We start from the raw sequence: 22,315 nt of genomic DNA, 5'->3' as shown, positions 1-22,315 counted from the left end.
GAAAAATACACATCTGCACTAAATTGTGAATCCGGTTCCATCCAGCAAAGGTTCTGATTCCTTTGAAAGCCAGGCCTAGGAATGACAAAACAAAACAAAATTAGACAACAGATGTGTTGTCTCATGGCATTCACTTTGTATTTAAACAAAAATGTGTGTTGGGCCAGGGGCATAGCTCAGCGGGGGAGCATGCGTTCAGGTTGCTTGAGGGCCTGGGTTTGATCCCAAGTACCAGAAAAGAACAGAGTACAAAATAGGAGGAAATGAACAAAAAAGGAAGGATGATGGGGGGGGGGGGTTAGGAGAGGGAAGAGGGGAGGGCAAGGGAAGGGAGAAGAGAGGAGAAAGAAGAGGGGAAGGGAGAGGAGAGGAAGGGAAGGGAGAGGAGAAGAAAGGAGAGAAGAGGAGTGGGAGTGGGAGTGGGTGGAGGGGAGAACAGAGGATAGATGAGAGGGGAGGGAAGGGGTGAGGAAAGGAGTGGAGAGAATGGCCAACCTTAGAGTTAACATCACACACTCAACCTCCTCTGTCCCCTCTCTCTTCCTTGGGGTCTCAAAGCAGCCCTTTGGATGTAAGGTGGGTTACTGTGATCAAAATCTCTTCTTTGCCACTCAGTGACCCATCAGAGACAAAGTCACTTGCCCTGTGTAACTCACAGCTTTTACATTCAAAAAAAAAAAAAAAAAAAAAAAAAAAAAAAAAAAAAAAAAAGCACTCAGAACTACATAACCAAATACACAGCACAGGAAATACCTTTTATTACACTGTACATTTATTTGGTTTTTTTTCCACGAAGAGAACAGCTTTCAAAATAAATCCAAAGCAGATGCAGACATCCACGAGATACCTGAACAGTCCGTGACACGGAGAAGATGCAAATGAAATAATCCTATTTACACAGACACAGACGCAGAGACAGTACAGCAAGGACAGGCACACCTGACTGACTTCACATTCACCAACCAGGGCCAGGCACCCTGCCTGTGGGCAGAGCTGAGCGTCCCCAGGCCTGCAAACACAGGGCAGGGCACACCCTCTGCCTTCTCAATGCTACCCAAGTGGCAAATCAACTGGGCTGGACTTGACTTCTCAAACACCAAGGCTTTCTGGCATGAGATGAAAAGAAAACTCTGAAAAAGAGGAACCACTGGACATACAGGAATATCAAAGCCCTGCAGGCAGAAATCTCTATTTCTAAGCCGATAGATGGTCAGTTATGGGGTCACTTCTGGAAGCTCCTGTGGTGACATGCTTTCCTCATTGGGACTTTATTTTGGTTTGTATTTTCAGCTGGCTGTGTCCTTTGATGACCTGATCGGATCCCTGTTTTATACAGATGCGCTCTCCAAAACCCAAAGATGTAAAGCTCCTCTCTCAAGCCATAGCTAACAGGCTGCAGAGCCACTGCTAATCAATTCTAAATGCTGTGCTGCTTCCACTACACCAAACACCCACTCTGATCACTTCCTCGCTATAGTTTTAAAAGAAATACTCAAACGCATAAAGTAAGTGAGCTTAATGGGATAGAAATGATTTTTTTTGTAAGAACATGTCAGTCTTACATTATCAAATCTAGAAAATCTAGACTGGATGACTGTGAGGCAGGGGACTGGCTTCCACCTGGGTAGGGACTCCCTCTGAGAATTAAGGCGGTTTAGGGACCTTCGTTGAGCAGGATGTCTGCAGTGAGTTAGTCTCCACTTTCTCTTCTGTCTCACTTGAATCTAGAATGGAGACTGGCAGGTGGTGGCTGAGTAATGTTAATGTCTTAAACAAAGGTCTCACATGTTAAAGGAGACAATTCTATTAAAATTCGGTCAACTATCAAAAATGTGGAGTGTCACAGTACTCAGGAGCATGCTGGTCCTGGGTGATGTATACTTAAAAAAACAATAGAACACAGAAGGCAATCATTACTTATGATAGTGCATTAACACCCCCCCCCCAAAATCTGGCAAGTGTGGGTGGAAAGGTGAGTACAGGTGACCTCCTAGCACCTTCGTGAGAACCTCCAGGGGCTTTCTGGGTGTCTCGCCCCTCCCCCACTAGAGCACCTGGGCTTGGAGAGCTATGAACCACTTTGTCCCAGTCTCAGGAGCCGATTTTGCCACAAAGCAGCACCATTGCTTTAGTCTGGGGCTCATTCGGCTAGCACCACATTTTCAACTTCAACCCCCCACCCACCCGGGAACAATGTCTGCAGGCGAAGAGACCACATAGATGGAAACGAGAAAATGGCGGCCCCACGCTGATCCAAGGCACCCAGGCTTTCTGAGCATGTGCACTCGAGACAGTCAGGCGGACTCTTGCTCCTCAGGTCCCACTGTTCGAAGGGTAACTCAGGGAGCCAGTGGGGGGAGATGAGTAGCATCCTTCTGCCCTCCTTCCAACACTGTTCTGCTAAGAAACACTCTTTCCCCTTAAGTAGGACTTTGTGTACTCTGTGTTTGGTGTCAGCCTGGAGTAGGGTAAACAGGGAGTTCCCTGCTGCTCTGGACTGTGAAGACAAGATGGGAATGGAGGATCCACCTAGATCCCTAGGGAGCAGAGACCTTGAGCAAGCGAGATTTCTCATCTTCTCACTAGGGAAGTGAGGAGAGAGGAAGCAGCCTTCCTTTCTACAGGGCCGCTGGGAGGAAGTGAGAGTAAATGTGGATTGTTTAAATAACAATAATATAATATTTTAAAGGGAGCAACTGGAAAGTAATTACTACGCATGAGAAGTGTTGAGTTAGTTGATAACAGGACCCTAGCTTGCACCTACCTTGCAGTGAAGGGGAAAAGCCTTCCCTTCCTCAACGCTCCAAGACATTTGCCAAAGAGGGATGACTTGAGTTGACTTGGCCTGCTTATGTGGAATGATCAAATTTCCTCTAAGAAATAAGTCAAGGACCCTGATTCAGCAGGGAAATTTTGGGGTGCTCAAAATAAACCATCTCCCCATCCTCTGCTGGCCTCATCTGGCCTCTTTTTACAACCTCCATGGGACATGGGGACATCCTAGTTTCTCCATGTGCCTCCTACATGACTCCAGTCACACACACACACACACACACACACACACACACACACACGGGCACGCGCTCGCACATGCACACGCACAACTTAGGAAGGGAATCCCACTTTCACAATGGCAACCTATGATTCTAGATTTCAAATAAGGGCATAAGAGTCTCAAACCAGAAACATAAATCCCAAAGAGATGCCATCAATTTACCAAACCACCTTTTCCCTCAGTGAACCAAAACTAACCACCAGAGGGCACTAGTTGCAAGTTTGTGTCACTTGTGAATTTCCTGAAGCCTGTCCCCCTCCAGTCAGAATATTCTCCCTGGACACGATAGGCTGTGCTGAGTAAGTCCCATGCCCTCCAAGGTGCCAAGTCAAGTAAATAAGGAAACAGGCCATTTTCAGAGCCAGTGAACTCCACTGCTCAGGACCCCCTGTCTGCTGAGGTTCCCAGGGGAAGGCCATAAAGAACCATGGCAGTCAATTAGTTTGCCCTAAAACTCCCACCTGGCCTCACAGGACAGATATCCCTGTGATGGGCACACATATATGGCTTCAGAGGGATCCTGCCTCAATCTCTAGGAAGGTCTTGGGAACTACCCATATGTCTGACAGAAGAAGACTAGCAGGTGGCCTTAGCAGGCATGATTTGTCTAGCAGTCACCACCTTTCTGAAGCATTTGACTTTGGGGAACTTCTTCATTGGTGGTACAGCTACATTCTTCCCCTAAAATCATGGTTTGGGGACTACCCAAACACCAGAAGTTAGGTTAACTAGATAGATAAGTCAGAGTGTTTCTGCCCAAACCCCTGAAAAAAATCTACCAGCTGCATTTTCCATGCAAATAAAGCCCCACTCCCAGACAGAGAGGCTCAGATACCAGAATGGTGACTGGATAAATGGTGAGGGGTAGCCTGCACACCTTGGTCCCCACACAGACCCTGTCAGGCTTTGGTTGGGCTTTTGATATCTAACCAGAAGCCAATCTTTTCTCAGCCTGGGTGAACTGAAGATTTCTTTTATGATCTGAAGTACAAGCAAATTGGGGAGGGGTTTCTGCCCGAGCCATGGACCTCAGCTCAGGTGTGCTCCAAACGCAGTAAGCCTGCTCTCAAGCCAGAGTTCCAGAATTCATGTCCCATTTCCTCCTTCCATCCTCTTCCGTGAGGTTCACCAGTTCTCCACACTTGCTGCCTCCAGGTCAGATAAACAGAAGGTGAACAAAATCCAGAGTCACGGAATCATTAGTAACCAGGAAAATGAGAGCGGTGGGGAATGTGTCTACCAGGAGAGGAATCCCAAGGCGGTGTCTGAATGGGGACAAAGAGGATGCCCTGGAACTGGACGTTGGCACATGGGTTCCTCTTCCTCCTCCGGGCCAGGTTCAGATAGCCAGCCAGTGCCGCAACTGCAAAAGGAAAGCAAGGCCACTATAGTGAGGACAGAAACAATGGGGACTTGAAGGACAAGGGGCCAGCTGGTTGGGGCCACACGAAGCCAAGAGCAGACAAAACAAATAGCCTTCTTGCTGGCACAGACCTCAGAATCTCCTGAGGTACCACCCTCACCGCTTGGACCAGCAACACATGATTAATGCCCTGCAACTATGTCTTCAAGGTATAAAATGCTCGGTTTAGTTTGGTGACACTAGCGTGACAACCCAGAGGCAGAATAACAGTCCAGCACTTGGCATCCCAGGACTAGAAAACAGAACAGCGACAGGAGGCTGGCTGGAGACACAGCAGTCTCATCTCCTGCCCCCTGCACCTTGGTCCCTGCCATCTGGACTTTCCTGTGATATTGCTTGAGGGCACCCAACAGGGAACAAGCAGAACCCACCACATCCCACCCCACACAGCCCAAGTTCAGCTCTCCATCTACCTGGAACTGTCTCACGTCTCTCTGGGCCACCAGGTGGTGCTCATTCTCCGGGGTGATGCCATAGGCCACTCTCTGTGAGAAAGGAGAAGGGAGGGAGCCTCAGGAGCCCAGGGAAAGCAGCCCAGGGGTGAGGTCTTTGCCTTACAAAGCAGGGATACTTGAAAAGGCTACCAGCACTAGTGTGAATGGCCAAATAATAAGTGTCATAACATAACTAAGTCAGAATAAAAGGTACCTCTGCTGAGTGTGTAATCATACACACACACACACACACACACACACACACACACACACACACAACCAGTTCAGAAACCCTTGGTTTAGGCTGATCATATTGTTATGATTAGAAAAATGGGAACAGGCTCAGACAAGAAGAGATGGGATATCTGAGGACATTATACACATTGAAAGGGGATAAACATGGCTGAGCGTTGCTTTCTCATGTGAACAGCAGAAACAGCAGTAGTACTAGCAGGCAGCATACAGAAAGCACTTCCCAAGGGCCAAGTTCTTTACTTAGTACCCAAATGTTCTTCTCTTCCAAGCTGCACATATTAGTCTCAGGTTACAGATGTAGAAACCAAGGCTCGGGATGGGTTATCTTGGCAAATGGGGCGGGTACACTGAACCTAAGTATCCTCTATCTCTGTCTCCCTGCAACAGGACAGCCACCTCCCCTCCCATCCCACAAGCCACCCAGAGCTCACCTCCCAAAGGGAGCCCCGTATGCTGAAGAACTTGTAGATGACATAGGCAGGTACCAGGATCATAGACGAGAGGGCAATGCCCCACCCGACCCAGTTGGCCCAGGGAGGATAAACGTAGTCATCATAGGTGAGCGGCTTGAAGTTGATGATGCTGACCACCACCACAAACTGCAGGAAGGGAGGGGGCAGGGAGGGAAGATGGATGCAGGAAGAAACGGGAGGAAAGACAAAATTGAGGTTGGTTACACCTCACCCGGTACAACTGTTGGTACAACAGCACCTGGGGGACCTGGCTGGATACCCCTAAGGTGGAATACCCTCCATCCGCACTAAGGCTGCATGACCAGGACTTCCAGACCCCAGCATCTCTTCTCTTAGAAAATAAGTATGCACACCCTGCCCCCAACCTGGACTCAGCCACCCTACCAAGAGGCACCTCAGCCACACCCTACCTACCAGGAGGAAGGCGGGGCTCACGAACTTCCAACACAGTCTCCAGTACAGGCCTGGCTTAAACCCCATCATCTGCTGGATGTCATTGCTGAACCTGTCCACACCTGTGAGCACATGGGGCAAGCATGTCACAGAGAGCCCAGAGATGCAGGACTGGGCCTTCACCCTGAAGCCATTCCATGAGGTTCTGAGGTTCTGGCAGAGTGCAGGGCAAGGTAGCAAGAGATTGACTCTGCAAAATGCAGGAAACCTGGCACACACTTTGATAATGGCGAACAAGGGAGAGGACAAACTGTGGGACTGAGTCACCTTGCATGTGTCACTCTGATTATCTTACAAGATGGAAGCCAGAGCTCAGAGAAGGGAGAAGACTGAGAAGCCAGGTGCCTCGACCCCAGCCTGGCTCTTTGCTCTAGCATAGACTTTCTGTGAAAAGTCTGTCTGTCCATATGTTTATGTACATGGACACTCCCAACCAGAATCTAAAAGAGACTATCAAACACTCTCACCAGGATCTCTTCCCAAAAGAGTAAGAACAAGATTAACCAAGGGGAAATGAGCAGCGATAGCACATTTGATGGTTTAGTAAATAAAATATAGGATATCTATTTAAATTTCAAGTTCAGACACATACTAGAAAAAAATCAGTATCAGTAGATTCTATGCAAGAGTTGGGTCCTATAGATCTAAAACTGTAGGTTCATTTTTCACCTGAAGTTCAAGTTTAGCTGGGCATCTTGTTTTGTTTGTTCAAGCTGTCTGGTTTGGGGATCTGCAGCTCTCTACTGGTTTTATTTCAGATGTTAGTACCAGGTATCTCCCAGGTCTTATAACCCGATGAGCTTAAGATTGCAAGAAACTGAGACCTGTATTTAACAGGAGCTGCTGACCTCTGGAGATCCAACCAGATGGCTGTTCTGGACATGAAAAATCCCTTTCCTCTTCCCGACAAAACAGACTTTAGAAGCCCTAGAGAGCAAAACTTGGGGCACTCACTCACCATAAAACCAGGAAACTCCAATAGCCTCCATAAGCACCGCAAACAGAATGGAGGTGCCTGCTGCAAAGGTGTCCAACAGAGTAAGGACATAAATCCCTCCCTGGGGCACAGAGAGAAAGAGCTTAAGTCATCCTTGGCTATAAAGAGTCACCGACTACACTGACCACATCTACCAAATTCTACCCATCCCTATTCCCACCTGTTCAGGGCCCTGTTTACAAACACAAGTCATGACAGGGCTAAGGCACAACTCAGGATGTCTGCATTTTAACCAAGGGCTCTAGGAGCTGCTGGCTGGAAGGGATTTGTTTGATGAACAGTATGATAAGCTTTCGAGAAACTTCTACTGGCTCTAAGTCAATGAGTGGTAAATAACGGTGATGAAGCAGAAGGCAAAGGGATCTACAATCTTACAGATGCACTGTTTAACAGAGCCGTTGTGCTCAGCCTCACCCAACCCACCCCAGTTCCAAAGCTGAATGTCTGGATTTTTGAAACACAGTCCTAGAAAGCCCGAGAGTATCTCATGTCCAGCCTCACCTTGGTTATGCAAAACAATGCCAGAAGAAAGGTACTGATAGTGACAACACATGTGAAGAGTTTCCGGTGTCGCTTCAGGACCTGGAAGTCATCAGCCAGTCCAGTGATGACTGCTTCCATGCCTCCCATCTATAGAGAACCAGGAAGGTAGGGTAGGGATGAAGGGGGTTCTGGTGGTTCAGTATCAACCTCGGTTACATAAAGGCTTTCCAGAAAATAACAGACCCTGCCGTCCTCCCAAGCATCTTTTCCCTTTTTCTACCCCAATTTCAACCAAGCTCAGGTTATACGGGATGGTGAAGAGCTAACTCTTGCCTGCCTCAGCACAAGTTCCTGACCCCTGACTAGCTCAGCCTGAGTGGGTACCAATGAGGAACAAAGAGCAAGGAATATTGTTCCCAAATGATACACATACATGCAAATAGGGTCTTTTGGAAACATCAACCAAAGAACTTCTCCAGAGTGGAAACTTTATCCTACAGTAGATGACAAGGGTTCCTTGCTCCCTTCCTAATCCCCAAGAAAAGGGATCACTTTAAATACAGACTCTTGGAGTCCATTCCTTCTAAGCCACTGTTGTGGCAGACAAGAATCACACATGTCTCTTGCTCCTCTACTCTGTGGCAGACATTGTTAATCAATACCAGTACTTTATCCTGGGGTCTGGAATCAGCCTCAGACCCCTTTCCAACACACTGCTCTGGCAGCTCCACCAAATGAAAAGCGAAGGCAGTAAGATCCTTTGGCCAGCCCCTCTCTATGTCATTTAAAAATGAATGGTGGAAACAGACATAAAAAGATGTCAGGCACATGACTAAATAATAATAATAATAATAAAAGTAAAACAGAGATCTAGTAACAAAACAGGGACCAAAATATTTGAGTTGGTTGTCAGCAATAAAATATAAAGACTGGGCCTGGTCACAGAACGTTCTAGTCATGTCCTTTCTGAAGTCTGGCTCCCCATCTGCAAAAGCAGAGTGTTGGGCTGGTATGTCTGAGGCCCAGTACACTTTGGAGTTCCTGTAGGTTTCTGGCTTTGATCTAGGCTATCATTTGGAAGGGAGACTCACTTCATTGCTTGGATTAAAATAGTGCCCTTGAAAACAGACACCAGACAGCAGCAGCCCTGCAGGCTGAGTGCGGGTATGGGTTTCAGGGGTGGAGAAAGGTGTCCTGAGAAGGATCATCACTCACTGAGCTATCTAGCCCCAGAGCCAGGAGCATCAAGAAGAACAGGACAGCCCAGAATGTGGATCCCGACAGAGTAGAGATGGCTTCTGGATACAGGATAAACACAAGGCCAGCTCCTGTAAGAAATATTAGGACCTGATCAATGGCTGGCATGCTCAATAAAGACTGCACAGAGCAAGGGAGCTCTGCCCTAGCCTCAGGACATTTGGTCAGGCATGTGTGGGCAGCGAGACTTGGGATCTTGGAATGAGTGATGGAGCCACAATTCAGTCGTGCTATTGTCTGGATCTCTCTTTCCCAAGCTGCCCTGTGTCAAAGACTTGATCTCCAGCTGGCACAATTGTGTAGTGATTTGAACCTCAAGAAATGAGGATCAATGTAGTCTTTCACTCTTTGAGGATGCACTCTTGTAGGAGATCCTGGGACCCAAGCTCCTTTTCCCTCTCTCTCTCTCTGCTTTACACCTCGGCCATTAGGTGAACAGATTGTTCCACCATGTGGTCCCACCATAGGCCCCAAAGCAAGAGTGTCAATTAGACGTTGTGAGTCAAGTAACCCTGTAACTTCATGCATCAGTTAGCTTGGAGATTTTGTTACTAGTAATACAAAGTAAATGAACACAATCTGTGTATCAAACAAGCAGCAGAGAGAGCAGCATCTTGCCTGAACAGCTGTTAGTCATGTGTGGCCAACCTGCATTCCACTCTGTGGGGTTCTACTCTACTTCTCAGAAATTCATGATCCTCAGGATCCATTAAAGGTTGCCCTTCTCACGGTCTCTTTTTCCTTATGGCCTTAAGAACACAGAAGGCCATAGAGAAGAACAGAGGTTCCAGAGTCAGGCTGACTGGGGTCAGATGCTAACATCGCCCCTCAGTAGCTCATATCTTCAATCCCTCACCTTTAGAGAGAAACTATTAACCCCTGCCTTACAGCTTTGTGAGAACTAAGTAGAACTATGCTGCTATGTTTTGAATGTAGTTTGTTCCCACTGAAATTTGAGCTCATGCTTGCTCCCCAAAATAGTGATGTGAAGAGGGCTGAGGACCTTAAAGATTTAATTAGATGTTAGTGAGATTAAACCTCTTTTGGGGGAGTTCCTACTCTCTAAGAGTTAAACAGACTTTCAGGGAGTAGGTTGCTACAAATCAAGGATGTCCCTACAAGCATGATTCTTTTAACCCACAGACATTTCTACTACTTCTCTATAGTAAGATAAACAGATATAACCTACGACAGAAGTCTAACTGATAACCAATCTCCATTCTCTGGACTTCCAGAGGTGTAATCTAGCTAAGGTTGCCAGGATGATGACCTCGAGGGAAAGTCCAACAGATGGGAGTTCAGAAATCTCCATAGCAAGACTTCTCCAACTACAGAGGTGTCATGAAGCCAACTCAGTCATTCTTTATTTAGCTGGATGCAAAGTGGTTTGGCTACCTACCTTCAGTGGCAACATCCTCAATCTTGACCTTATGTTCATGGGCCATGTAACCAAGGATGGAGAAGATGGCAAATCCAGAAATAAAACTGGTAACACAGTTGATGGTGCTGGTCAGCAGAGCATCCCTGGTAGAGAGAGAGGCTGCTAATGACAGTTCACATGACTCCATCCCTAGTCTGCCCACGAACCACTGGCCATCTATGGAACTTTCAGTCTGATCCAACCTCAAAGGTAATACCTCCTTTCCATTGTCCTCCCATCACATGGACCCCAAAGCCTTGCTATCCCTGGGTAAGTACCTGTTGGTGCAGTGCATAGCAAAGAGCTAACCAAAAGCATGCAGTAAACTTTTGGGGATCAGAGTTACTCTTTCCATAAGTAAACTCTGTCTTCCTCTGTCTCCTAGCTTCTTGTACCATCATTTCAGAGTATTGCTAAGATGAGACACCCTTCCTTCTTGTCTTACTTCTAATGACTTTTAGCATATACTCATCTTAGCAAGCACAACAAAGCAGCTCACTGATCCACAGACATACTCCCTCCCTGTCTTTTTTCATGCCACTCCTTACCATAATGTATGCCATCTACTCTACATCTGCCTACTGTAATCTCAACTATCCTCCCAGACTTGCCAGACTCTTAATGGTGGCAGCCTACTAAGGGAATGGCCACCCCATTTCCCGACCTCTCTAAAACCTCTCCTGGTTGAACATTCATCCTGTTCTTTCTTGAATCAAAGATAGTTATTCTGCCTTAATTGTTAAATGGAGTGAGAGAGGGAGACCCAAGTCTTTCCCAGCTCTAAAGTCCTCATAGCACAGGGACTGGAGGAGGTAACATTAGGTTTTCATTGATCTAAACTGGAGGTCTCTTTTGTGTCTGTCTGCCCTGAAGTCTTACTTCTGAGCTAGCTAGCCCTCACCAGCCTGTTCTTTCTTCATGACAGAGTATCTGATGAACAAAGTCAGATGGCTTCACCATCTCTTGAAACCATGCTGTTCTTCTCGGTCACAGTGATCCTTCCCCATGGGCTCCTATAACTGCTTACCTCAACTTTCCCAAGAGGTGTCTTCTATTGAAATCTTCTCCTTAGACCACATCAAGGTTCCCAGAATGACCAGGATGGTCTACAGGGGACAGGCTCACCTAGATAAAACCCTCCCTGTTCCTACGAGAGCCAACTTCAGGATTTCTAGTGCTGGCAAGCACCAAAAGGGTACTTACCTATAACAGTTGTTGTCAAATTTATTGTAACTGGCAAATGCAATCAAGACTCCAAATCCAGCTCCCAGGGAAAAAAATATCTGGGTTGCAGCATCAATCCATACCTGAAACCAGTACACAAAACTCATCACCGTCTCTACTTCCTACAGACTGGACAACCGCCCAGAGAGTGCTATAGACTAGGAAATGTGGTCTGAAGCAGACATAGACAGTTATAGTAACATCCTGGAATCTACCTAGATTCTCCTGGAGTCAGACACCAGAGAAATCATGTCCTGGTGGAGCCCAATGGATCCGTTTAATGCCCAGATTTTCAAGAAATGTAACAAACTAGAAATTCTAGGCTAGAATGTTGACAGGGCGAGACCAAAGGGTTCTGCCCATCTCGGGAGTTATGAAGATGGAATCTTAGAAGATAGTGACTTCTGCTGGACTTCTTGTTGTAGATGGTGGCAACCAATGGGAGCCTTGGACACAATGGAGTTTACTTTTCTATCCACCCTCCATGGTGCCAAAAGTAGATGGCTGGTAGACAAAAGATTTAAGCTCTTCTCCAATCTTTAGATAAGGGTTTGGCCCTAGTCAGTCTCACCTCTCCAATATGCAAGCTTGGACATACATTTTCTATTTATTTATTATAATATTTATATATTGCATATGTGTATATTGTATATATTACATATAATATATTATAATTACATCAGTACACCTAAACAAAGGCATTTGAGTGGGATAATATCTGCCATGTCTCTACTTATTATTCTGGATTTCCCCAAACCTTCCACTATAATGGGGAGAAGGCACATTCTTTCACTGAGACTGCACGAAGGACTCAGTGCCTGTATAACTGACTACCCAGGGTAAGGGGAAGCTAAACAGGTACAGAACCCACAGAAGCCTGCTGTGTTTCACAAGTTTCAAGGTGACTTGTGGCCTGTAGTCTATCATCTTCCTCAGAGTTACACAGGAAAGAGGTTGCTTCTTGGCCCTTGATCTACAGCATAGTGGTAAGCTAGACACTCAACAAGAAAGAAGCATATTTAAATGTGTCTCTCTTAATGCTATGTTACTTCACTTGTCACCTCCCAATCCTAAGAAACCTCCCTCCACCTGGCCATTGGGTAGGTAGGTGGCCCCTGGGTACTCACTGTGGCCTCCTTGAGGCGGTAGAAGTCAATGTGCAGGTAGGCATTGATGCCATTGGAGGCACCAGGCAGTGTGACGCCATGGACCAGGAGGACAAATAGGACAAAGTAAGGCAGGGTGGCTGTGATCCAGACAACCTGAGCAATAGACAAGATGGCTGTGAGAATCCTACCCTGACCATGACCTGGGAAGGTACTAGGACAAGGACACCAGGTCTTTTCTTGAACCACAAACATGCCATCCACCACTTCCCTTCTCCTGGTGTTGGAGGCGCCATCAAGGTCAGGACCTTGGACCCAAGGGACAGAACAATGAAGAGATGCAGGACTCCCTTGGAGAAGCTGAGAACTGATGGAGTCAGTCACTGAGAGAATAGAGATGAGGTGCAAGCTAGGTCACCAAGGGCAAAAACTAGGTTCTCAAAGCCCCTGGTGGCTCATTCTCAACAGAGCTACCTCTCTAGACCGCTTTATGCTATTTTATATGGAATCAAGCACACTCACAATGTAAGGTGGTATCGGTCCTGTCAGCCTTGCTTCTGTCACACTACAAACATGGGTTGTTACACCCAACTTTCAGGCATGGTATTTAAAAGTTCCAGTCCTCCCCATCCCCTCTCTATTTCCTTCCCCCTCCTTTAGCCCTTCTTCCTTTCTGTGTGTGTGTGTGTGTGTGTGTGTGTGTGTGTGTGTGGTTTTATTTCCTTCAGTGTTGAGAACAGAGCCCAAAGGATAGAACCCAGAGCTTTCCACACATTGTGCAAACACTCTACCACTGAGATATTTTTTTTCTTTATGAGACACTGCCTCACTTATAGCCCAGGCTCCCTCAAATTCATAATTCTCCTGCCTCAGTCACCCAAGGGCTGGGATTACAGACATATACATAAAACTTAGCTTCTCTCTCTTTTTTTTTTTTTTCTTAATTCACATTTCAGTACATCCTCTCAAGTCTGGAACATGTGATTGGGCAGAAAACAGAAAAAAACAACAACCTCCACCTCAATAGGAGCAGATTGAGACCAAGACAAACTATCTTTACAGAAACACAAAAGGGAAAAAATTACCTTCAGACTCACAACAGATAGCCACACCCTTCCCTTACTTGGAGGAACAGAGAAAGGAGTGACCAGGAGGGTTGTCAATGTCACTGATCCTTCATGCTCTTGGCTACACATTAAAGTACTCCAGGGGAGTTATATACAAGTATGTAGAAGACAATTCCCAGTCCTGGGATTTGAGGTTTAAATGGTCTAAGGTACAGCCTCAACTCCAGTATTTTTTCCAAACTGAGGTCAATGTGTAGCTAAGGTTAATGTCTTCACTCTTGATACAGCTGTGGGCTGTAGCATTTTCTTCACAGAAAAGCTGTGCACCAAACTGGGCCAAGACTGGGTAGTCAGACCTAAAGAAGACAACGCTGAAACACGAATGGACATATAGCTTAAAGACCAAGCTGTTCCTTCCCTACAGCTCAAGAACTCTGCCCCCTAAAGAATCCATACACCACCCTGGATAGAACATGGAAGACTTAGGACATGGCTGAGACTAACGTTCTTTGTCAGCCTAGAAAAATATGGGCCCAAAACAAAAAATGACATATTAGTGTCAAACTCCCACATTTTTCCATACTCATGTTTAGAGGGTGAAATTTATCTTCCTGATTTTCTTGCTCCCGGGATATATCGTTCCTTTGAAATGTTTGCTAGGTGAGTAAATGAACAGTCATATGTATGAAAGGTTGCATTAGAAAATGAGACAGATGGCGGGATGTAGGAAGGGCTTTGGTTAAATGAATGGATGGATGGGTAGCTAAGTGGGCAGATGGTTGAGTAGAGGGATGGAAGAATGCAAGAGTAGGTGAGTTACAAACCAGAAGGTTAGTGAATGACAGTCAACGGGAGAATGAAATCACAAGCAAATGAGTGGGAAAGGAAACACAGTGAGTAGACTTTCCAATGGTGAGCAGATCTGGTTCGGAGGGAACCAGGACAGCTCTTCTACTTTATGGCATCCAGTCAGTCACTCCCCAGTTCTATGACTATCTTTGAGAACTTGGGCTTTGGGGTCTGTGTTCTTTGAGGAGTCATGGGTGCAGAAACATGCCAGACGAACTTGATAACAAAATGGGGAGAAAACCGTGCCCTTGAAAGAGAGACTGTTGCATCTGGGTGGCCTCATACTGGTCTCAGATGATTCAGTTTCTCAAACTGGGGCAAGTAGATCCCAACCCTTGGCAACAGGAACAAAGAGGAGCCATCATCCATCCTTATCCTAACAGTTACAGTTTCCTGCCACTCATGTCAACAGCTGTGGCCCAGATGCACTGTCCTGCCCAGGAGGCTGGGTGTGACCACAATCCTCCCATGAAAACAGCACCCAATGTTCTGACTCCAAGGAGTCTCCCATGGATCCTGGGGAGCTCCTACACTGACCATGAATGAGGCTCCAATCAGATTTAGTTTTCACAAGGAACGAATGAGGTTATGATAGAGCTGCCAGTGAGTGTGTCAAGCATCAAGAAATGCCCGTACATTCAAAGTTAAAGCTTTTAGTGGCAAACATGTTTTCAGACATCTAGGGTATTTGTCAAAAAACAGAAGACATCTTCCTCACATCCATGTGCCCTCCTGTACACACAGCAAAGGAAGAGACCTGTGAACTCTGTTATCTCCACCCCAGACTTCCTTTTCAGCATGAGATTAAAAACAAGACGAGTAACTCCTTTTTCTGTCACTTTGAACACACATTTTTGTTGTTGTTGTTATTGCTATTTTGTTTTGATTTTTTTTGAGACATGGTGTCACTAGGTAGCCCTGGTTAGCCTGCTCTCATAGACCAGGCTAGCCTCAAGTTCATAGGCATCTGCCTTACTCTGCTTCCCAGATGCTGAGATTAGAAGCATGTCCCATTATGTTCATCTTTAAACATAAATTATGACCCACTTAGATGTGTCTGTGGATAATTTCTGAAGTTCTATATTACCAAATTCAAATAGCTGATCATAAAACTAAGGAAGACTGGCCTGTGGCTCAAAAAACAAAACAAAATAACAAACAAACAAACAAACAAAAAAACTCCAGATGGTAGGGCTCTCTATTCAAAGTTGTCCAGGGAGAGGCTAAGGTTCCATTATTGAAAATATGCAAGCCTAGAGCCTTGCCATGCATCCAGGTATCAGGCCAAGGATTTGGTCAAGGTGATATCCATAGACCACTAGCATTGGTGTTGCCCAAAACCTCATCAGAAATGGGAGCTTCTTACCCCACCCATACTAAATAGACCCTCTGCAGGAAAGATCAGAAATCTGAGCTTTATCCGGGTGCTCCTCAGGATCCTCTTAGACCTGCAATTGGAGGAGCTCTGGTGGTGGTCATGCTCTAAAACTGGGAATATACATACCCACACTCCTAAGAGAAAGCTCCCTACAGTTTGTGACCAGCTAGCCTTGCCTACTTGGCAAGTGCCAGACTAGTGAGAAACCATGCCTCAAACAAACGAACAAACAAGTAAAACCAAGCACAGTGCACAAGGATGGCAATCGAAAGTCTTCCATTTGGGCCTTACAAGTCCACACACATCCAAATACATATGTACACCCCACACACATACAAACGTACACATGTGCACACAAATAAGAACTAGAAAAAAAAAATAACAAAATCATGTCCTCTCTGTATCCCTGTAAGACTTCATTACCTTTTCCAGGTTTAGGATTTGTGGTCTTTGAACCGAATTTGGGGGCCATTTTCACTAACAATGAAGCTAGTCTTTTATAGAGAAGAATTTATACCGTTATGGCATAACAGTAATGTTGCTTAAGAAAATAAAGAGCTATAAATAGTTTAGTGTAAGCATGGATCATGTACAAATGACTGTTCTGTGTAACTCAGTCAGGTCAAGTCCTGAAGGCAAGCTAGGATCAGCCTGGATTGACACAGTAGGAGGAAGACAGATAGAATTTTGCCTTGACCATCAATGAAAATGCAAACAACAAAGCTTTTTAATCAATTAAATATTCGAAAGATCAAATCATCTCTAAATTTGTCTGGCTTTCTCTCTTTTCTCATTTTACTGAGTCTGCTAGAATTCAGGACATCGTCTATCTATTCCAATGGTCTATGTGTTCCCATCTTCCAAGCAGCCCAAAAGCTGTCAGTGAAGCTGGTAATGACGAGTAGCTGGGGCTGGCTGGCTCTGTTATCCCAGCTCACCGTCCCTGGAAGAGGAGCCTCTGAGGTTTCTTAAAGTGTGGTGGAGTGTGTAAACAGATTGTGTGGGAACTCGGAAGAGGGGGAGGCGGGCCCTGCTCCTCATCCCTTCTGACCTCCTTCTACTTTGAAGTAGTTACTGGGCCAACACAGCTGCCACTGAGTGTGTGGTCTGGGGTACTCCCTCACCCCAGCTCAGACTGTGCCCTGCTCCCACCTTCCTAAGAGCCAAGCAGTCAACAAATCATCTTTCCAAATCATCTTCACTTGCACATTTTTTTTTTTTTTTTTTTTACTCATTCCAGGCCTCCTCTGTGACTCTGGAGAATAACTAAGAAAAACTTGTTTGCTCTTTCAGAAAGAAATAAGCAATACTCTCAGATTCCTCATCAGCCAGTTTATAAAAACAATTTAAGACAGGGTACTGGAATGTCCCAAGTGAAGCTAATTCTAGAAATAACCTCCTCATGGGCCACCTGAGGCCTCTATGTGCTCAGACCTCATAACTCAGGGGGACTTACACAAATAGAGTCCCTGGCTTTACTTGACTCTGAAGGACCAAGCACATCCCTTTTCGTGTCTCCACATGGTTGGTGCTTTGATGGTGAAACACTCCTCAACTCAGAAAGCACATTCAGTAAGAGGAACACAGCATGCTCAAGCACTACTGCTCCTGCTGATATCTTGGTAACACCAGGCTCCCTGTAGGCAGCTTATGGTCTGCTCACGACTGGAAGAAACAAGGTTGGCCTCCATATTAGAATACTAGTGGCTCACATTCACCTTCTGCAGCTCCTAGGATGGGCTGTGGGGCCTGCTCTTAGTGCCAAGAGCAACACAGAGAAACCGAAGCAGGGCTTGTCCAGGGCTTCCACACCTTGATAACTTTGCTCACAGGTACTTCCAGAGAAACTCTTTCCCTTTTTTCTCACATCTACCCATGCCTGTCCTGACAGGGGCAGCACAAATATCACCTTCTCCGCACACCTTTCTCTCAACTGACAGAGCATCCATTGCCCGCAAATGCAGCATCTCTGACTTTCTGACCATGACCTATAGTAAGAAATATTGCCTACCTCAAGTCAAACATTCAACTAGCTTCATCTGTCTGGCGAGATGTAGCTACCTGCTAAGTTTGCTTAATAACACCTTAAAAGCCTACAGTTTATATTTTCATTAAGGAATAACTGGACTGCCTAATGTAAAATTATTTCTAAGGGTAATGTTACGTTTAAAACAAAAAAGCAAACTATATAATAACAAGTGTAGTTTGTGACCACAAGTGCTTACTTAAAGGAGGCTACACATAGATACCTCTAGATAGACACTCAAAATACTGCACCTCTGGGTCAAGCCCATCAGGAACACAAACAGAAGAAAGAAATGGAGGAAAGCTGTCTTCTATTTGTGTACTGCTAGTCTTAGCATCTAAAACAGCACATAGTAGGTGTCCATAAAAGCAGAGGAAGTTGAGCTAAGCACTTAATAAAGTCCCCGAAGTTTACCCACCCATCTTTCAACCCATCACTAAGCATTTACTAAGACCTACTCTGTGCCAAGCATTAGAGGACAGTGATCCTGGATTGATTTTCACATTGAGACAAAGAGCCAACATGATGCAAACAGAAACTGGAAGAACTGCTTCATACAGGGTCTCTTCTGTATAAAGTGTGCTTTGGGAAGTCAGCTGTCATGATGTGAGATGTCCAGAAGCACAGAAAAGCTACATAGAAAGAATCCCACACCACTGACTGGTAGCTCCAATTCAGCTCCCAGACTGCCACAACCACCTAGGATGTTCCAGTCCAGTCAAGTTTCCAGTCATATGGCCCAGGCAGTAGCACACAGAACAGAAAAACCATCTGTCCAAGCCCAGTCAATTCTCAGAATTGAAACAGGATAAGATGCCATTTTAGCTCTCTCTTCTTAGGTATGGCTTGTTCCAAAGTCTTATCTAAGCAAAACATTAGAAAGAGCACTTCCTAGCTATAGCACTTGAATTACAGTTGAGTTCTTCCAGACTCCATACAGTCCCTGAGAGACTGTTATTCCCATGTTAATCCCCAAGCTAAGAATCATCAGGAGCCACTCTCTAAATATACTCCATCCCAGAGAGGTGACCACAGAAGGCAGCAGCATCCAAGTTCAAAATGCCACCTCACTGGTCTGCTAATCTGTATTCTTTTCCTAAGTGTCTAGTGTGGGAACCCAGCAATGCAATAGAACCAAGGCATACATCTAATTATCTTTCAAAGCATTTTCTCCCAAACATTTAGCATGGACTTACTAATTATATCTTAAAGCAAATTGTCAATTTCCCAAGTAAGATGCACTGCTTACAAGCAGTTTTAGGTGAGAATTCAAGGCCAAAGATCAGTCAGTAGTTGTTTTAACCTTGGTCTCAGACTTTAGAAGATGCCCAGGCTTTGATCTCTGCTATTATAGAAGTTTTCGAGAAAAAAAAAATGTAAGAAGGCCAGATCCACTTGCAACTCTTTACCCTGCTGTTGGGCAACGTCAGGCTCTAGGGTAACAGATTTGTCTACATAGAGACGGATGAGAGTGCAACCTGAACTTGTGCTCCTAGACCCACCTCCTTGCACTAGTCACATGGTTGTGGCTAGGAAAACACAAACACACACACACACACACACACACAACACACATGCATGTGTGCATATACACACCACCTGTCTTTCCAAGACTAACCTCCCAGCTGAAGAGGCACAGAGACATTACCTTTCCTGATGTCTTCACTCCTTTCCAGAGGCTGAAATACAAGACAACAATGACGACCATCAAGCAGAGCAGCAGCTGCCACTGCGGCAGACCGATGTCATGGATCCCACTGCTCTCATGCAGGTGTAGGACACCGCGCCTGTGAGCGGGAGAGAGGACAGCATCAGGGAGGATGACCAAGTGCCTGGTGATGGTAAGAGGATTTGTCATTCTCTGTAATTCTAGGGTTCTTGTGTGAGCTAGCTCTGGTCAGCTATGGCCTGCGTCTAGGATGGCCTGTTCAAGTGCCACCTGCTGGCTATGGGAACACGGTGATAAGACAGGGCAGACCCCTATTCTCCAGACTGCATTTTCTAAACTACCAGCCCTCAGTAGGAGACAGAATACTGTTCACATACACTACAACCCTAGCATGTTGATATATACCATTCGTAGAATTAATGTTCACACACACACAACAACCCCAACATGGTAATATCTACCACTTGTAGAATTAATGTTCACACACACACAACAACCCCCAAACAAAAATCCACCATTGGTAGAATGAATGGAGTATAGGGTGTTATGCAGCATCTATCCCCATGGAGACAGACCTTTCACATCTTATGACCATGGCAGACAAACAAATGAGCATTTTCTGTCTGATTTGATTCATATGAAGTTCTGTGGAATATGGAAAATCGATCCAGATGGTTAGAAGTCACTCTGGGCTGGAAGAGAGGGTGCTCAACTAAGAAGAGACTCATGGGTACTTGTAGGGACCATGATTCCTGGGATGGGTGTTAGTCATATGGCTATGTTCAGTTGGTGACAGTGCCTAAGCTCTCCCTTTATGATATGTACTTCTTTGTACTAGGTTATCCTTCAATAAAAGGCATTTTAAACAACAAAAACAACCAATGTAAGCATTTTGAAAGCCTGGGGCTTTCAAGACCCCACATATCATGTACAGAGAGAAAATGAAAGACAGAACAGCAAGGAAAATGACCACTTGCTAATTAGGACCCAAAGCCACTTGGTGACATGGTCAAATGAGACAAATGGATAGATAAAATAGAAGATCAAGTCCCTGGAACAGGGTGTCCCACAGGGCACAGACACTCACTGACAATACACACCCTAGAAAGTCAAGCAAGCAGAACAAAGAGTAGCTTAGTGGGGCCTTGGACAATATCTATACCATGCTTTCCTCTCCAAAGGGTGCTGTAGGCTGGCCCATTTGGGCTATAGACACACTCAGGAAGCCTCTGGCTTTCAACCCCGCCACAGTGAGGTTATATCCAGCATCAGCAGTAGCATTAAGTGTAAAATTACTACAAAGAGTAGCTTTGTCAGGAGGGGTCAGGAAGCTGCAGGAGCCCCCAGAGTGGTCTCTGCCTCCTTTCCCCACTCAAAGGCTACAGCTGGCTGACAATTGCTGCCTCCAATGTCTGTACCCCCAGGAGGGTTCCTCAGTCACCCTTTACATAAGTCTTTAACCCTTTAAGTTCTTGTGGCTCCTGAATCATTGGGCAGAAGAGCTTCTACATGGGACAGCAAAACTGACTACACAGTTGCCCCTCAGTATCCCCGGGATATTGGTTCCAGGACCTTCCATGGATACTATAATCAGTGGATTCCCAAGTTCATTAGATAAAATGGCATTGGATTTGATATTTCTTACCCAGGCCCTTTTGTACACTCTAGATCATCTAGGCTGTTTTAAACACAGTTAACAGTAAACGTGCTATTCTGTATCACTACAGAGACAAAGACAAGATACAAACTTTTGTCTGTACCTGCTCAGAATAGACACATTTTCAAAGAGTGATATGGAGGTTCACTGCACAAAGGTCTTCCCAGAAAGAGAGGTAGATAAATTACTCCTGGACGGCTAGACCTCAGCCCAGGTCTGGCAGCTACATGTTGGATTCAGCACAGACAAATGTCCTAACCTCTTTTTGCCAAGTCCAACCATCTGTCTTCTATTTAAAATAGTACTGAGAACCCAGAGACACCCCAAGGAGATAGAGGGAGAAAAGGTGAGTCTCCAGAATGTGTTTGTTTCTCTTCATAGGCCTGCCTTCTACTTGTGGTAAAATCCCAATACTCCAGGTCCTTCATACTGCCCGGGCAACCTCCCATTTTCTCAAGTAGACACTTCACTTGCCTGTGTGTCATTCTGCAAATGTCTGTGTTCAGCCTCATATAGTTATCAATCATACTACATGTTATAACGAAGCAGCAAGTCCATATACTATCCTTCCTTAGATTAAAACACTAATTCAAAAGAAACACTGATGGTAAAAAAAAATTGCATACATCTTGGATGGAAAGAAGTTACACACACACACACACACACACACACACACACACACACACACACCTTCTATGCCCCCTTCCTCTTCAATCTTTTCTTTCCTCAGTTTTCTTCTTTTTCTCCTCTGTGCCTAAGAGAATTGTGAGATAGGGGCTTTAATTTGAATATAATTTGGAATCTGCTAGGGACACGAGTTGTTCATGTAAGCCTATCTCGGAGCAACTTCCGTCTTCAGCAATAGGAGTCTCAATTCACATATTAGTATTAATTGTTTAATGTCAAATTAAATCTTTCTGTTTGTTGTTGTTGTTGTTGTTTGATTGCTGTTTCACTGTGTAACCCGGGCTGGTCTGGAACCCATGCCTTTTTTCCTGCTTCATTCTCCCATGACAAAAAAAAAAAAATTCTATTTTTTAAAGATGTTTTATATCATAAATTAATCTGCTGCTATCTGATCACTCTTAA

General features: G+C 45.3%; 1 protein-coding gene across 1 annotated transcript in view; it reads right to left on the bottom strand.

The window, feature by feature from the left end:
* Positions 1-772: 772 nt before the first annotated feature.
* Slc6a2 (solute carrier family 6 member 2) overlaps positions 773-22,315 on the bottom strand; it is a 40,033-nt gene continuing 18,490 nt past the window's right edge. The window contains exons 5-15 of the mRNA XM_034522613.2: positions 19,549-19,687; positions 12,602-12,736; positions 11,454-11,557; positions 10,230-10,354; positions 8,789-8,901; positions 7,592-7,720; positions 7,052-7,151; positions 6,055-6,155; positions 5,599-5,766; positions 4,892-4,963; positions 773-4,418 (exon numbers count right to left, since the gene is read on the bottom strand). Of these exons, the coding sequence (XP_034378504.1) occupies positions 4,395-4,418; positions 4,892-4,963; positions 5,599-5,766; positions 6,055-6,155; positions 7,052-7,151; positions 7,592-7,720; positions 8,789-8,901; positions 10,230-10,354; positions 11,454-11,557; positions 12,602-12,736; positions 19,549-19,687 (1,210 nt within the window). The 3' untranslated portion in view covers positions 773-4,394. The remainder of the gene's footprint in view (positions 4,419-4,891; positions 4,964-5,598; positions 5,767-6,054; positions 6,156-7,051; positions 7,152-7,591; positions 7,721-8,788; positions 8,902-10,229; positions 10,355-11,453; positions 11,558-12,601; positions 12,737-19,548; positions 19,688-22,315) is intronic.

This window comes from Arvicanthis niloticus, chromosome 18 (assembly GCF_011762505.2).
Source record: "Arvicanthis niloticus isolate mArvNil1 chromosome 18, mArvNil1.pat.X, whole genome shotgun sequence".
Lineage (NCBI taxonomy): Eukaryota > Metazoa > Chordata > Mammalia > Rodentia > Muridae > Arvicanthis > Arvicanthis niloticus.
The sequence above is the reverse complement of the archived record's forward strand: the minus strand, read 5'-3'. Positions and strand labels throughout refer to the sequence as shown.